This window comes from Ranitomeya imitator, chromosome 4 (genome assembly GCF_032444005.1).
Source record: "Ranitomeya imitator isolate aRanImi1 chromosome 4, aRanImi1.pri, whole genome shotgun sequence".
In the NCBI taxonomy this organism is placed as follows: domain Eukaryota; kingdom Metazoa; phylum Chordata; class Amphibia; order Anura; family Dendrobatidae; genus Ranitomeya; species Ranitomeya imitator.
In genome coordinates, this window is record NC_091285.1 from 521,018,174 (window position 1) to 521,036,366 (window position 18,193).

Consider the following 18,193-nt stretch of genomic DNA (forward strand, 5'->3'; position numbering starts at 1 on the left):
GCCTCTTTCACACTTCCGTTTTTTACAATCAGTCATAATCTGTCAAAATGTTGAAAAGACGGATCCTGTGCCGACTGTAAAAAACGGATGCACTGGAGCAGTTTTTTTGGCATTTCCAGTGCATCCTAGAAGGCTATGTGCACATGTTGTGTAGGCGTCTTCGCCGCAGTTTTTCGCTGCGAAAACACATACACAACACAACCCAGGTTAAAAATACGAAAAAAACAAAACAAAAAAAAAACATTGTGATATTCTTACCTTCCGGCGTCCCGTGCAGCCTTCCCGATGCTCCGCTCCCAGTGATGCATAGCGCGACAAAAACCTGTGATGACGTTGCGGTCTCACGAGACTGCTATGTTATTGGGTTATTTCGCTATGCATCACTGGGAACGCGAGCATCGGGAAGGCTGCGGGGGATGCCGGAAGGTGAGAATATCACAATTTATTTTTTTTAATTATTTTTAACATTCTATCTTTTTACTATTGATGCTGCGTAGGCATGCAACGACATGCAGCAAAGGATCCGTCACTGAGCGATTTTCCGACGTACACAAAAAACGTTCCTCTGTGCGTTGTCTCCGCCCGATGAACAGCAATTTTGACGGATCCAGCGCACGAAAGATGAAACGTGTGGCTATCCGTCATAATCCCTCGCTAATACAAGTCTATGAGAAAAAAACGAATCCAGCAGCACCATTTGCTGGATCCGTTTCTTTTCACAAAACGACGCATTGTGACGGAGAAAGAAAGACGGAAGTATGAAAGAAGCTTAAGGGACAGACAGACTGACTCAGATTTACTAAGTTACTTATTATAATTCGGCTATGTATAACTTTCCCATGTCCTTTCTACTTCTACCACCTCTTGTAATTTTACTATAAGAATTTGACCCCAACATAATAGAGGCAGTTCTGTCCTATTAATGATTGTAGCTACAATAAACTTTCCTTAATCGATAGAGTTATGACGTCATCCTTGGGAGACTAAGAAGTTATTCCGTCTCATCTACTCCAACAGCGGTCTAAGAATACATATACCTACGCTCTGCAAATAACGCCCCTATTAGTGAGCTTATGAGACGGACCCATTAAATGTAGCCCCCTGCGTACTGCGGAAAGATAGCTTCTGTGTCCTTTCATCATATCAATATGTCCCGTCGGGCCTTTAACTTGAACACGTAGGCTCTGTTCAAACGTTGCGTTTTTGCTGCTTTTTTATGCAAATTAAAAGCTGCTTTTTTTACAGTATGGGCAAAAACTATGAGACTATTCTGGAAGAGCCGCTCAGCGTCTGCGGAGTGTTGTTTCCTTCCCATACTACACAGGTAAGATGGACTCAGATCAGTGCAGACACCTATTAAAAGGAAAAGAAGACACAAATACTGTCAGCACCCTACAACCATACTCACATTAGCCAAATTAAGGTCCAGAGGAGGGCAGGGGACAGGAGAGGGAGGCTGAAAGCTCGGAGACTCTGTAGATTCGGGCAGATGGTGCGGTGTATGCTGGAGGGGGTTATGGGATGGGTCTTGGTATAAAGGATAAGGTGGAGGAGGTTCTAGTGGAGGAAGAGAAAGCGGGCTTCTGTCCATAGCTATACCCTGGAAAAATAAAAATGGTAAAATGCAGTGTAAACAGGGCAGCCAATATGATAAAAAGTATTCACAACGACATGTCACACATTCTAGAGCAATGCCAAGGGAGCGCTTCTTGATTGTGGACAACAGTCAGGCTACCCTTTTCTGCTTTAGTTACATGGTAATAGGAGGGATGGATCTGGAACAATGCCGTGAGCCGTCTCACATGGACAGGAGTTGGCATATTCAGACCTATAACCACATAAAGACACTTTCAAGACACTGAATAACCATAGAATAAAAGCAAGAGAATATAAATATACGCACACTTGATTACTTTTTTTATCTGTTTGTTTACTCAGAGCCGTTATGTTATATGTACGGATACACACACACAGTTAATTCCAGAATTACTGGGACGGTGACACACGTTTTGGCATTTTAGCCGTTTACCAAAACATATTCAAGATAGAGTAATATAATCAATACGGAGACTCAGCTGTAATTCGAGGGTATCCACACCCAAATTGGAGCAAGGGTTCAGGAATTACGGCTCTTTTACATGTGGCTGCCTCTTTTTAAAGGGACCAAAAGTAATTGGACAACTATCTCAAAAGCTCTTTACCCTCTTCACCCCTGGCTATTTTCCACTTTGGTTTTCTCCTCCCCTTCTTGCAAGAGTTACAACATTAATATTTTTCCATCAATATGGCCATGTGAGGGCTTGTTTTTTGCTGGACAAGTTGCACTATTGAATGACACCATTGGTTTTACCATATAGTGTACTGGGAAATTAAAAAAAGCACGGTGAATTTGCAAAAAAAAAAAAAAAAAAAGTGCAATTCAACAACTTTTTATTTACCATATTCACTATATGGTAAAACGAACCTGATTCCTCAGTTCAGTAAGAGAACACATGTGTCAAATATGTATAGTTTATTTAAGTGGTGAAAAAAAAAAAAAAACCTCCCAAGTTTGTATGAAAAAAGATTTTTTTTGCATTTGTCACCATTTTACTAACTGCTGTATTTCTCAGCTTTGGGGCCATCAGTTCATATGTGGCAACAATACAGCTACACCCAGCCATCTAATGTTCAATGGAGTTTAGCCAACAGTGAAATTGCGTCCAAAAAAGCCATACCTTCAGCAAGGAAGCAAGGTCAAGAGACCTATCTATGTACAAAAACACAGGAACCGGGGTGCAGAAAATTGGCAGCAGGTGCTCTGGACTAAGGGGTCCAAATATGAAACCTCTGCCTGTAACAGACGGCAGATTGTTCCGCCAAAGGGCTGGAGAGCAACAGAAGCATGGTGGGACTGCATTTCAGCAAATGTAGGAGGGAATCTTGTCAGGATTAACTATACATTTGACATCTGCGTGATCACTGACCTGTAGACTCAAATTACCACGTCAGTTTTATCGTATAGTGAACATGGTAAATAAAAAAAAACAAAAACAAATGTGGAATTGCACTTTTTTGCAATGTCAACGCATGAAAAAAAAAAAATGGTGTCATTCAAAAATACAACTCGCCCTGCAAAAAAAAAAAAAAAAGCCTTCATATATGGCTATGTGGATGGAACAATAAAAATAAAAAAAAAAGTTATCGCTCTTGGAAGAAGGGGAAGAAAAAAACAGCGTAAAAAGCCCGGTCATGAAGGGTTTAATCGTGTCCTGAATGCTGAGAATTACAGACAGACCTTTATCCACTACACAATAGCAGAGCGGCGTCTGATTTATTCTGCACCAGGACAATCACCTCAAATATACAGCCAATGTCATTAAGAACTATCTTCAGAGTCAAAGAGAAACAAGGAGTCCTGGGAAAAGATGATCCGGCCCCCACAGAGCCCTGAGCTCAACATCATCGAGTGATATTTTATGAAGAGACACAAGGATTTGCTTAAACCTACAGCCACGGATCTGTGGTTAGATCTCCCAGATGTTTGGAATAACCTCCCTGCCGAGTTCATTCAAACACTTGTATAAAAGTGTACTTCAACGACTTGATGCTGTGATGCCATCTTAAAGGCAAAGGGTGGCGACACAAAATACTGATTTGCTACATTTTTACTTTGTTAATTTGCTTAGCATTTTGTTAATTGATAAAAAATAAACTGTTAAGACATCTAGTGTTTTTAAATCATCCTTACTGTGCAATATTATTTCTACACCTGCCTAAAACATTAGCATAGTAGTGAATATATATTTTTTATTGCTCAAGGATGATGTACATTACATAACTCATGAAAGAAGGTGAAATCCAGCAATAAACTGCAAACGGAAAAGTTTGGAGAAATAAAATTGTCATAGTAAAGCTATCTTTACAAGGATGCTGGATTTTACACTTCCTGCCAAGTATCAGATACTGAGAAGGTGAGAGACTAAGGTTCCACCCAACACTATAGAAGGATTCAGCTAGAAAAGCATTTTTTACTAAATTTCCCTTACTGTGATCAGACCCAATGCGTCAGCAATGTAGATTTAGGGTGAAATCAGGCGGTTAGGAAAGTTTGCCATAGTCATCAACATAAACAGAAATAAACACTTGAAATAGATCACTCTGTTTGCAACGACCATCTTAATATCTATAATGCCTACAAGTAGTATTCAACCCCCTGCAGATTTAGCAGGTTTAATAAGATGCAAATAAGTTAGAGCCTTCAAACAAGAGCAGGATTTATTAACAGATGCATAAATCTTACAAACCAAAAAGTTTTGTTGCTCAGTTAAATTTTTATAAATTTTAAACATAAAAGTGTGGGTCAATTATTATTCAACCCCTAGGTTTAATATTTTGTGGAATAACCTTTGTTTGCAATTACAGCTAATAATCGTCTTTTATAAGACCTGATCAGGCCGGCACAGGTCTCTGGAGTTATCTTGGCCCACTCCTCCATGCAGATCTTCTCCAAGTTATCTAGGTTCTTTGGGTGTCTCATGTGGACTTTAATCTTGAGCTCCTTCCACAAGTTTTCAATTGGGTTAAGGTCAGGAGACTGACTAGGCCACTGCAACACCTTGATTTTTTGCCTCTTGAACCAGGCCTTGGTTTTCTTGGCTGTGTGCTTTGGGTCGTTGTCTGGTTGGAAGATGAAATGACGACCCATCTTAAGATCCTTGATGGAGGAGCGGAGGTTCTTGGCCAAAATCTCCAGGTAGGCCGTGCTATCCATCTTCCCATGGATGCAGACCAGATGGCCAGGCCCCTTGGCTGAGAAACAGCCCCACAGCATGATGCTGCCACCACCATGCTTGACTGTAGGGATGGTATTCTTGGGGTCGTATGCAGTGCCATCCAGTCTCCAAACGTCACGTGTGTGGTTGGCACCAAAGATCTCGATCTTGGTCTCATCAGACCAGAGAACCTTGAACCAGTCAGTCTCAGAGTCCTCCAAGTGATCATGAGCAAACTGTAGACGAGCCTTGACATGACGCTTTGAAAGTAAAGGTACCTTACGGGCTCGTCTGGAACGGAGACCATTGCGGTGGAGTACGTTACTTATGGTATTGACTGAAACCAATGTCCCCACTGCCATGAGATCTTCCCGGAGCTCCTTCCTTGTTGTCCTTGGGTTAGCCTTGACTCTTCGGACAAGCCTGGCCTCGGCACGGGAGGAAACTTTCAAAGGCTGTCCAGGCCGTGGAAGGCTAACAGTAGTTCCATAAGCCTTCCACTTCCGGATGATGCTCCCAACAGTGGAGACAGGTAGGCCCAACTCCTTGGAAAGGGTTTTGTACCCCTTGCCAGCCTTGTGACCCTCCACGATCTTGTCTCTGATGGCCTTGGAATGCTCCTTTGTCTTTCCCATGTTGACCATGTATGAGTGCTGTTCACAAGTTTGGGGAGGGTCTTAAATAGTCAGAAAAGGCTGGAAAAAGAGATAATTAATCCAAACATGTGAAGCTCATTGTTCTTTGTGCCTGAACTACTTCTTAATACTTTAGGGGAACCAAACAGAATTCTGGTGGGTTGAGGGGTTGAATAATAAATAACCCTCTGAAAAGCCTTTTCACAATTTAAAAAAATAAAATAAACAAAGAAATAACATTCTTTTTTGCTGCAGTGCATTTCACACTTCAATGCTGATCTACAGTCCAAATGTCACAATGCCAAGTTAATTCCAAATGTGTAAACCTGCTAAATCTGCAGGGGGTTGAATACTACTTGTAGGCACTGTACTTACCTTGTAATGTTTTCACATCCTGTTCCGTCCAGATCCCAGAATTCCAAGCAGCGGAAGTTCACCGACTGTCATATTGGGACACTCAAGTGATGGGTGTCTCAATATGGTAACTGCTGGTGGTACCAGTCTCTTGTGCGGCATCCCCAGCGGAACACCATCACACCACACACAAACACTATACGCCGTACACACCTCACACTCTGTATACACCACACACACTGTATATGCCATACACACCACACACACTGCATACGCAGCTTCTTAAGCGGTACCACGAGTGGAACACCGTCGCAAACACGTCGCCGCTGGGATCAGCCGAATGATTCACTGACCGCCGCCATCATTGTACAGGAGGAGTGCATACGCAGTTTAAATGTGACCGCTGCTATCTGTCTGCACAAAGAGAGCGGCGGTGTGATTTACTACACCTGCGTGAATTCCGTGCAGGTGCAGTGAATCATTCGGCTGATCCTGGCAGCAGATGCGTGACGTGTCTACAGGCAGAGGAAGCCAGTCACATTAAAGGGGTTTTTCCACAAAAGAAGTTCCTTTTAAAAGTTGTCTGAGTCTGCACATGTACGGAACATACCACATCTCCTTGAAAGGGGAGGAAGCAAAAGACAATAGTAGACAATAGACAACATTACAGCAGGGGCTCACAGAGGATTCATTTTGTGAGGTAAAATATTTCACTGACTGTTTTTAAACAATATTTTACCTCACAAAATATATCCTCTGCGATCTCCTGCTGTAATGTCAGTATGGTCTTTTGCTTCCTCCCCTGCGCAGGAGCTGTGGTATGTTCTGTACAGTCAGACAGACAATTTTTAACATGAACTTTTGTTCGTGGGAAAACCCCTTTAAGGATAAGTTCACACAGGGCATTTTTGCTGCGTTTTGTATGCTAATTTTCAGCTGCTTTTTACAATACCAGCAAAGCCTATGAGATTTCAGAAATCTCATGCAGACACATTGTTTTTTTTGTGTGATCAGTATTTTGTGCTTTGCTGCATTTTTTGGACATGGAGCATGTCACTTCTTTCAGCATTTTTGCTGTGTTTTTTCACCCATTGCTGCATTTTTGGTGCTAAAAATCCAAGGACATTAGCATGGACAAAGAAAAAAAAACAAAAAAAAAAAAACCGCACCTAAACCTGCGTTTTTGACGCAGCTTCTTTCCTGCCAAGAAGATGAAATTTTGCTGCAGAAAAAAAAGCAGCAAAAAACGCCCTGTGTGAACTTACCCTAAAAAGCAAATATCAACGCCAACATGGCTCCTCCTAAAAAGTACGATAATGAAAGGAAAACAGCAAAGGCACAACGTCAAAGACAACAAAGGGCAAATGAGACTCTTGAAGAGCAACAGGATCGCTGGGACAAAAACAATGCATATAAGCCCCATCGTGACATTACAGCCCTGCCAATGCGACAGCATCGGGCCTCCATCTAGTATAATATAGGAGTTTCACTTTTTGTATTGAAGAACTGAAATAAATTAACTTTTTGATGATATTATAATTTTGTGAAAAGCACCGGTATGTGTGTTATAAGAAATATTTGTGTAACACAAGGTTTTCATGGCCGAATAGTTTTACTGGATGACCCCACGTAGCCGGATATCTGAAATTTTACCTGTGAATTAGTTGGTATATTCAGTGGGCTGGTGGGTGAAAACTGCCCACTAATGCACCGATTTGACTCGTTGCCTGGAGTCAATGTCAATGGACTAACAGGAGTTTGCCTTCGCCTTGGGGAACTGCCAAGATTGGCTGTTGAAAGAGAAGGATTGCTGAGGGACGCCAGGCGAAGAGATGGGTGAAGTGATGGGTTTGAGCGACCAGTTGGAGGTCCGTGGTTGTTTACAGGAGAAGCCATTGAGCAATTATTGTTCAGCGTTGCTTGTAAGGATGGATTGCTGCGTGTGTTCTGCAGACCTGTTTTAAAAAAATAAAAATAAAGAAATATTCAATAAAAGAAAGTAGCAAAATGTAATATTACAGATCTTGCCCAAAGCTATGCTGGCATCCAGGAAATGCACCAGGGCTAAACATCCGGAAGCTGTGGGCTCAATGCCAGGCTTGTGAGAGAAAGCACATTATAACAAGAGCAGTGATCAGAGCTGCACAGTAGAGGGAAGTCTTCCTCATCTGCATGCCTTCACATTTAGCTAGTGATATTGGCACATGTCAACTACAAATCAGCTATATTATCTATGCACCTGCTACAGGCTTCAAACTAATATTACCATATGGTATTCAATTTACAGATATTTGTGAGACATAGGACTTGGGTAAGAGACTAAAAAGTAAGCAGCTTTTAAGTAGATAGGAATTAGAAAGATCTGACTTTGCCTTACACAAGTCCCTATTCACTGGCATATAATGGCAGTATTATCAAGGACTACTTTGTGGAACTTGAACACTTGCATATTGAAGTAGCAGAGTGGGCTGCGTGGCACAAAGACCCTATTGAAAAGGCCAAAGCTTTCCACCAGGCTATTTTTTTCTAATTATTATTATTTCTGGCTCGCCCCCTCATGCTGCTATAGCTCAATCCCGGCTAATCGGTCTCCAATTATCTTCCATATGCACCACCATAGATTTCACGGTGCAATAACAGTGACCATAGTAATACTTTCCAAAGTCTAAGCGTTATACATTCTGCTTTCGGTTTTAAAAGGTTAAATGACTGCTCTATATTTATCACCCCACTTTACTTGGCTTCTCATAAAATGCAGCATGAAATATTTAGGCCATGTCTCTACCAGTTTCCACCTTACTAGAGAGTGAGACCAATGATGTATAATACATGTACAGAACGTGGGTAGAGGATGAAGAGTGGCACATTGTGGACACGGACCTGGAGAGCCGCTGATGCCCAGGTGAGTCATGGCAGCGGGAAGCCCTCCTGTGCTATTCTCTGCGCCCATACTGCCGTACGTGGTCTCATCTGGATCCAGCGGTGTCGGCAGGGGAGAGGGAAAATGCAGATTTGTCAGGTCTGGCAGAGATCCACCCGTGTTGAGGTTCCCTTGGAAATGTGAAAGGCCAGCGTTGGGATCTGAAGACGGAAAAACTCTGGAAAGGGAAATTGATAAAATGTCAATGTTCTCTTGAAACATAAATTAACGTAGAAAGCTTGATAATCGAGAGCAAAGGAGGAAAGCACTGAAGGAGGTTTAGGATATTCGGCAAAAAAGGGGGTCTCTTTTCTGCAAAGACACTTCTCTGGCTAAAGTGCATGTATGGAAAAGAGCCTAGTTATGGAAATCATCTGATGCAAAAATTGGTTTGTATTGATACTTTATAAATATTGGGTGTGCCGCTGCAGATTTTATTTTAGCAAACAGGCGATCGATATGATCTAGTACACTGAAAAGAATAAATATCCTCTGAAAACTGAGAATCTGCGGTAAATCTGCAACATAGGAGGCATGGTCCAGATTAAGAATCCATAGCATGCCCTGAAATCCAGATCTCGAGTGCATCAATATTTATCATACTGCCATAGATCTGCCCCTGTTATCCCCATCTACATTTGTGGCATATACACAGAATGTGTCCCAGAATCAGCATCCAATATACAGTTACAATGTTGGAAACTACATCAATTCTTATTCTGGAGGCTTGGTTTCAGTACATACTTGATGCCTGGGACTTCACAGGATCGAGGACGAGATGCCATTGACTGGGCCTGAAATACATATTTAGAGACGGTTCAGTAAAGTTCTCACAAAAGTGAACAAGACATTTCTAAGATTCCCTAGGAGATAGGTGGCCATAACTTTGGACAATAGCCTGCACCCAGCCGTGGTGCAGAGATCGGGGACCTCGTTCTTCAAGAGAAAGTGGGTGATGTTTCCATCATGTGAAGGGAAGCACCTTTATTTTATCTTTGGAGCCAATTAATTGGAAAGATACAGGGTTTACAACCTAACCTTTTACTAAAAGGGAATGTTGTAAGTCTAAAAAAGAAAGATTTACAACTCTCAATAGTCATTCTGCAGTAGACATTACAAAATAAAAAAAATCTATCCTATTACAGACCAGCATCGATGATCAAAGCTATGCAATAATCCAGTAAGAAACATCTAACCAGGCTAATTAATTACATTCCACAAAGATTTACATGGAAGAAGCCCAGAATAGAGACATTAGGATCAAAGAACAGGAAATCTGCAGGCTCAGAAGCGAATGCATGGAAGAAATGTCAACTGCTGGTTTTACACCATGGAAAAACATACATTATGGATGGAGGCGGAAACAAAACATTAGCGGGTCATTAGTGAGAACAGGTCATTAGGTGGGATATATGGACAATGGAAGGGATGATAAGAACAGGCCACACATATGGGGAGGAAGATTCTAGAACGCAATGGTGGGAGACCAAGGTTCAATCCTCAACAGGGACTGATGAAGATACTACGGCCATACCATGTATAATAATGTGCAATCAACATAGACATATGGAGAACCATACATGTGGCATTAAAGCATTCCTGTACCGTAAATCAATGCTTTTCATCAATTGTTCACATGGTCTCTCTTTATAATATTTTTAATTATAATGGAAATCCCCTCCCAACCGGAAGGCGACACATACTAAATTGCATCGCATTAAAACAAGCGCTTTAGAGCCAGCAATGCATGCAAGATTTCAGCTCTGAAGCACTCAGAAATAAAAATACAGCACTACGCTATTAGACAGGGCAGTATCGTTACTAGGAAAATAAAACCATGTATTTCTAAGTAGATTAATTCTATAAATTAAAGGGGTATTCCCATCTCCAAGATCCTATCCCAATAGTAGATGTAGTAATAATAATAATTAGCAAATACCTCCAATTAGAAATGTAGTATAGTTTTTCTGATTGGCTACGTCTCTATCCTCATGTGCCGGAATTGCAGGACCTTAGGTATCCATGGTTATGACCAATGATATAGTGACAACTAGTTAGCTAGTGGTCGTAACCATGGTTATCTCAGGTCCTGCAATGCCTGCACATGAGGAAAGAGACATAGCTAATCAGAAAAACTAAACTACATTTCTAATTGGAGGTATTTGCTAATATTATAATTACATTTCCAACATATTCAGATAGGATGTTGGAGATGGGAATACCCCTTTAAGGTCCCATACACAGACTAAACTTGGCAGAACCCACAGACAGACTAAAATCCTCTGTCGGAGGATAGTCTAGAGCAGTAATTCCCAAACTCCAGTCCTCCCAGACTCCAACGGGTCATGTTTTTAGGATTTCCATAGTGCGGCACAAGTGGGAGAACTACTTCCATCACCTGTGCAATACTAAGGAAATCCTGAAAACATGACGTATTGGGGACCGGGAGGACTGGAGTTTGGGAAACACTGGTCTAGAGGCACATTGGCCTCACGAAAGATCTGGCCTCCTGAATTGCTGCAGCCGACCCTTACGTTCTCCCTATAGATGAGCTGCCGCCAGAGGAGTGACCACAGCTAATAGAGGGGCAGGAGGGATACCTATCTAATATCTATGGGGCCTTTATAACAGGAACCTGGCATCAACGGGAGAACATACGCTTCTATAACACCCACTACCACAGCAAAAAAAGTCACAACACATCTATCAGCAAACAGAGATCGGGATCCAATGAAGTACTGCACCTTTTTGGCTTCCCATAGCTGTTTGGGCATTGGCTTAGAAACATTCAGCATGCTCTCTTCTGTCAAAGCATTTGGAAATGGAAAAACTACACAGGGGAAAAAAAATAAATGTTATCATGAGCAATGAGAATGTGTAAGCTGTTCATGAGTAAAGAGGTTCTGCAGAATACAACATGCTACTCCATTATCAGCCCCCTCCCCATCTTCCACCACTGGCACATACATTACTACAGTAATAAAAAGGCATAAGAAAGAAATTAGATGTGTGGAGGAGGACATGTTCCCTTTAAAAACAAAAATGGTAACAGTGATTTGGTTTCTTTAACCCCTTATTGACCAAGCCAATTTTGCACTTAATGACCAGGCCAAATTTTCCAATTCTGACCACTGTCACTTTATGAGGTTCTAACTCTGGAACGCTTCAACGCATCCCACTGATTCAGATGTTTTTTTTCATGACATATTGTACTTCCTGTACTTTGAGTTTATTTATGAAGAAAAACGGAAATTTGGCAAAAATGCTCACAATTTTGCAATTTTCAAACTTTAATTGTGCCCTTAAATCAGAGCAATGTCACAATAAATAACATTTCCCGACATATTTTGTAACTGTCTACTTTACATCAGCACAATTTTGGAAACAATTTTAGGAAGTTATAAGGGTTAAAAATTCACCAGAGATTTCTCATTTTTCCAACAAAATTTTCAAAACCATTTTTTGGGGGACCGCATCATATTTGAAGTGACTGAAGGCCGTAAATGAAAGAAAATACCCAGAAGTGACACGATTCTAAAAACTGCACCCATCAAGGTGCTCAAAACCACATTCAAGAAGTTTATTAACCCTTCAGTTGCTTCATGAGAAGCAATGTGGAAGGAATAAATGAACATTTAACTTTTTTCACAAAAAAATTAGTTTAGACTGTAAACTTTTTTTATTTTCGCAAAAAAAGAAAAAAAAAAAAAACTTTAAAATGGACCACAAAATTTGTTGTATAATTTCTCCTGAGTACACCAATGCTCCATATGTTGGGGAAATCCACTGTTTAGGTGCCCGGCAGGGCTCGGAAGGGAAGGAGCACTGTTTGACTTTTTGAACGCAAAATTGTCTGGAATGGAGAGCTGACGCCATGTCGCGTTTGGAGATCCCCTAATGTGCCTAAAAAGTGGAAACCCCCTAAAAGAGACCCTACATCCTTCAGGGATTTTATAAAGTGGTATTGTGAGCATTTTGAACCCACAGGTACGACACAGACTTTGATAACATTAGGTTTAGTTCAGGTGCTCAGGTGTGCATAGCGGGTGCACGAGTGACATGCTCGAGTCAAGCATATTTCGTGGCTGTTAGACACCCAAAAAAACATGAAGGAATCTGTGGTGATCTGTGCCTACCCAAGCACCTGATACAAACTCAAGTAGAGAGTATAGGCTAGAGAGTATTGGTGCTCAACACTAGCAGTCAATCATTTTTTTTTTTTAGTTTTGAAAAAACCCCAATTCCAACTCCAATCCTAGCCCTACCACAATCCTAGCCCTACCACAATCCTAGCCCTACCACAATCCTAGCCCTAACACAATCCTAGCCCTAACACAATCCTAGCCCTACCACAATCCTAGCCCTACCACAATCCTAGCCCTAACACAATCCTAGCCCTAACTGCAAAGAATGGAAAAAAATTCCAAAATTAAAAAATAGATGTTATCTAACTAAGGAGGTAACAAAGGGGGATTAAATTTACTATTTTTCTTTATTTTGATCACTGTGATAGGGTCTATCACAATGATCAAAAGAATCTAATAGGAAAAATTCCCTATTGTTGCCGGGTACCAGACGTCAGATCCCAGTGGTGCACTGCGCATGTGCACGCCATTTTTTTCCAGGAAGGTGATGCGGAGGGCCAGGGGATAGATCAGGAGGGCCAGGGGATGGCAGAGGTGTGGAGAAGGCTGGGGAACCCCATTTCTATCTTCTCTGATATATTAGATCATATGAAGAAAATAAGGAGAAAAATGAATTGTAAAATCTAATTTTTTTTTGTGATTGCTGTTATTCAGTGAACAACAGTGATCATGTGACAGGGGGCAGTAAAAATCAGCCCTGATCATGATTTTCCGACGCTGTGGGGCACTATACCTTTATTTCTCAGCGCCGTTAAAAAGTGTCACTGAGAAATAAGGCCCCTTGACTGCCGCTGTTAAAAGGTGTATTGGCGGTGGTTAAGAGGTTAAAAGGTACCCGAAAGGGAATAAATGCTGCCTATTCTGTGGGCCACAAGTATCATATACTGGCTGCACAATCTCAGTTATGTATATATTTAACTAGCTAGCGGGATGTCACGGAAGTCACCGCAGTTCAGCCCGGCTGGGAAAGGAACCTCAGTGACCGGGGGTAACCTCTATGACGTCACCGCCGGTCACTGACGCTTCGTTCCCAACAAATCATTCACCAGTGGTTCTCAGCCTGGACGGTCACATCTTAGCACTGTCCAGGTTGAAAACTTACCGTATTCCCCAGACATGGATTACAGCGTGGGACAGAACGACAAGTATGGCATATTGTTGTCTTTTTATTTTAGTTTTATTACAGAAGAACAAGGGCTTCGGTGGAATAGGTATTTGGTCAGTATAACTGTGTGTTATTTTTAAATAAAAGTGCAAACCCATGTTTTATTTCTAATAAAATACTTTATTCTGGCTGTGTCTTTATTTACCATGTAACTATAAGATTAGTAATGGATAGGTGTCTTATAGACGCTTCTCCAATACTAAGCCGTGGGCTTGATGTAACCTGCCAATACAAAGGTGACATCTACCCTACAACTATGAACCCCATTTGCCACCGCTACAAGGCAAGTGGGAAGAGCCGGGCAAAGAGTGACAATTGGCGCATCTAAAAGATGTGCCTTCCCAGCCTGAGAATACCAGCCCCCAGGTGTCTGCTATAGCAAGGCTGGTTGTCAAAAATGAGGGGGACCCCACACCGTTTTTTTTTATTTATTTAAATTGTGAGTGAGTACCCCTCCATTCTTGATAACCAACCTTGCTGAAGATGACAGCTGAGGGTTGCAGCCCCCAGCTGTGAGCTTTGCCAGGCTGGTTATAAAAAAAAAAAAAAAATACAGGGAACCCACGCCATTTTTTAACTTATTTATTGTGCAGACAGCGGCTGATGAATACTCCCATCAGCCACTCCTGCTGTCACTGTTAGCAGCAGTAGGGGTAATTTGATGGGAGTAATGGACAGAAAGCGGCAGCTGATTGGACTCTTATCACTTCAATATAATGCTCATCATTCTCCCCTGCTTACGCAGATTACTTGCAGAGCAGGGGAGAATGATGAGAGCAGTGTTCAGCACCTGGCACCGGGGAACAGCGCTTACTGTAACGCTTCTTCCCTGGCGCCCGTCCGGGTGGTACTAATGCAGCAAATAACAGGACGTGTGAAAGAGGTCTTATAGCGGGTTTTTATGTGTGGCTGCTGTCGCACACTAAAAGATGCTTTTTATTGCAAAAAATAGTTTTTGCATTGCCACATTTTGAGAGCTATAATTTTTCCATATTTTGGACTAAAGTCATGTGAGGTCTTGTTTTTTGCGGGACGAGTTGATGTTTTTATTGGTACCATTTTTGGGCACATGACTTTTTTTTTTTATGGCTTTCTATTCCAATTTTTGGGAGACAGAATGAACAAAGACCAGCAATTCAGGAATTTCTTTTTTGGGGGTATATAATGTTCCGTGTAAAAATTGATAAGTCAGTTTTATTCTTTGGGGTCAGTACGATGACAGTGATACCTCATTTATATCTTTTTTTATGTTTTGGCGCTTTTATACAATAACTATTTTATAGAAAAAATAACTATTTTTGTATCACTATCCTGAGAGCTATAACGTTTTTATTTTTCTACTGGTGGAGCTGTATGGCAGCTTGTTTTTTGCGGGACAAGATGACGTTTTCAGCAGTACCATGTTTATCTGTCTTTTTGATCGCGTGTTATTCCACTTTTTGCTTGGCGGTACGATAATAATACACTTTTTTGCTTTTTTTTATTTTTATTGGTGTTCTCTAAAGAGGTTAACTACTGGGACAGTTTTATAAGTCGGATAGTTGCGGACACATACCAAATATGTGTACTTTTATTGTTTAGATTTTTTTTTCATTCAAATATTTATTTAGAGATTGAATATTTTTATATTTTTTTATTATTTTTGTTTTTAAAAAAAAATACTTTAACAATTATTATACTTTTTTTTCAAACTTTTTTACTTGGTCCCACTATGGGACTATTATTTTTTGCAGGCTGATCACTTCTATAGCATATAGATGAAGCAGCATCTGCATGCTATAGAAACTGTCAGCTCTTTACTGACAAAGACTTGCCAATCATCCACTGCGCATGATCAGCAAATTTCCTAGCTCTGGTGACCCGGGTCACTATGGCAACGATCGGGACTCTGCATTTAAATCTGAGACCCTGTGGCGTGACGCAGAGGAGCGGTCAGCCCTCTGCCGGCTTCCGGAATGATGCAATCGTATTCGATGGCAGCATTTTGGGGGTTAAAGTGCCACGAGCCGTCTGTGACCTTTCCTGGCACCTAGTGCCGGGTGTCAGCTGTCAGAATCAGCTGACACCCAGCAGCGATCTCCCGAGCACAGCCCGTGTGTGTGTGGACAATTGCGATGATGTAATCTTCCGTCCACAGTCAAATAGGCCCAGGTCACATGGACGGAATATTATGTCTGATGTCAGAAAGGGGTTAAACATGTACTATTTATTTGGTCTTCTATTGCTTCCTATACGGATTGGTTTCAGAAAGGAAACGGTCGCTGTTACAGATTACTCGTCATTTTACACAACCGAAATGTAAGATGAGAAGGTCACACAACAAAGCATGACGCCACAGCTCTTACCTTCTCCAAAGTTGTCTATTTCCCCTTCATGTAAACTTGCTGCAGAACAGAAGAGAAGACATAACGTTTTAGTTATCAGACACTTTACTAGCATATATAATAACAAAGGTAATGTAAGTGTCCATACATGTGCGCACACAGACGACCGGCCAGGACAACCTGCTCACTAGTAAAATGCAACCTGAAGGGAAGCAGTCAGGTCTGAACTCCTTACGTAAGGAGAACCAGAGTCTGCCACCAGCTGAAGTCATTGGTGAAAGGAGGGGAAAAACACAACAAGGCTATGTGCCCACTGACGGTACTGAGCAGAAGGTCTCCAACTCCTGAAAAGCTTGAGAGTTTCTGCTTTTGGAGCAGAAACATCTAGAGCAGATACCCAGCTTGTCACATAGCAGCAGACAGGGGATCGTGGGGTGGTTGGGCGTCTGCCTGATATTGATGATCATCTTAAAGACTAATTTGAAGCCTGGAAAACCCCTGGAATCTCACATATTCAAAAACAGTGGCAAATTGGCCCAACGCAGCATCAGAAGACTCTGCAGAACAGTTATTTCATGGGTAGCCCAGTAGGCCTCTTATTTGTTAAATTAATGACATTTTACTGTGTAATAAAATACCGTTTTTCTCTCTAAGACTCAAGGATAAGTTCATAAGGCTATGTGCCCACGTTGCAGAAATGCTGCAGAAATGTCCGTAGCATTTCCGCAACTCCCTGCCGCGGGTAAACGCACGCGGAGTTCGCATGCGTTTACCCGCAAAACACAAGCTTTTTTAGCTTGCAGAATGCTTGCGCTTTACAAGTGATTTGAAGCATCGCTTGGAAAAGTGATTGACAGGTTGGTCACACTTGTCAAGCATAGAAAAGATAAGAAAGTAAAAAAAAAAAAAAAAAAAAAAAAAGGTTATTCTCACCTTCTGATGCCCCCTCGATCTCCTCAGCGGCACTCCCGGTACGTTCCCATGGATGCTTTGCGCGAAGGACCTTTGTGACGTCATGGTCGCGTGACCTTGATGTCATTTCAGGCGATTCGCGCAAAGCATCCCCGGGAACGGAAGACGCAGCGTGCACCACTGAGAGGTGGGAGGACTCCAGGGGCCATCAGAAGGTAAGTACGGTATGGATATGGATCCCAGAGACTAGAGAGTCTCCTCTCCTCCAAACCCTGGGTACCATCCACACATGAAGCGCTCACTTTACGTATGGTGGGCATAGCCACATGCGTAAAGTGAGCGTTTCAGTGCAATCCTATGGCTGCGGAATCGCCGCTGCGGATTTTACCACTATACGATTCGCCGCGGAAAAATCCACAGCATGGGCACAGTAACTGCAGAATCCCATATGTTTGCATGGAAACGCGTTTATTTTAAGCGTTTCTGTGGTAAAAACGCGGCGGAAACGTATAAACACAACGTGAGCACATAGACTTATGGTCCCAAACAGGACCATTCAGGTCCAACACCAACATTACCGCCATGGAAAAAAACTGATGTATTAAAGGGGCTGTCCGGGACTTTTATACTGATGGCCTATCCTTAGCGGGGTGACACCTGGCACCACGACGATCATTTGTCCTGGTGCCAGCGGCAGACAGATGTGCAGAGTTGCGGAGCTGTACAGCACAGCTCCGTTAATCGTATAATGGCCGCAGCCATGTACTGCACCATCCTGACCCTAATAATAAAAAAATTTGGTTGGATGCTCAGCACCCAGCTGAAGAGAATATTCCGTTGACGCAAATGTGAAATGACGCCTCTTACCCACAACGCAATATGAACATCAAGTGAACAATTATGGCAGCTCCAAACTTGAATTGATTTTTTTTTATTTAATGTTGAGAAAAAAATATATATTTATATTTAGCCTTGAGAAAGGTT

At 41.8% G+C, this 18,193-nt stretch overlaps 1 protein-coding gene across 3 annotated transcripts in view; it reads right to left on the reverse strand.

Moving 5' to 3' along the window:
• CRTC3 (CREB regulated transcription coactivator 3) overlaps positions 1-18,193 on the reverse strand; it is a 198,258-nt gene that overhangs the window by 15,674 nt on the left and 164,391 nt on the right. For all 3 annotated transcript variants that reach the window (XM_069766119.1, XM_069766116.1, XM_069766118.1), the window contains 6 exons: positions 16,319-16,357; positions 11,408-11,493; positions 9,408-9,457; positions 8,624-8,841; positions 7,397-7,698; positions 1,409-1,600 (listed from right to left, as the gene is read on the reverse strand). In XM_069766119.1, coding sequence (XP_069622220.1) covers positions 1,409-1,600; positions 7,397-7,698; positions 8,624-8,841; positions 9,408-9,457; positions 11,408-11,493; positions 16,319-16,357 — 887 coding nt within the window. The remainder of the gene's footprint in view (positions 1-1,408; positions 1,601-7,396; positions 7,699-8,623; positions 8,842-9,407; positions 9,458-11,407; positions 11,494-16,318; positions 16,358-18,193) is intronic.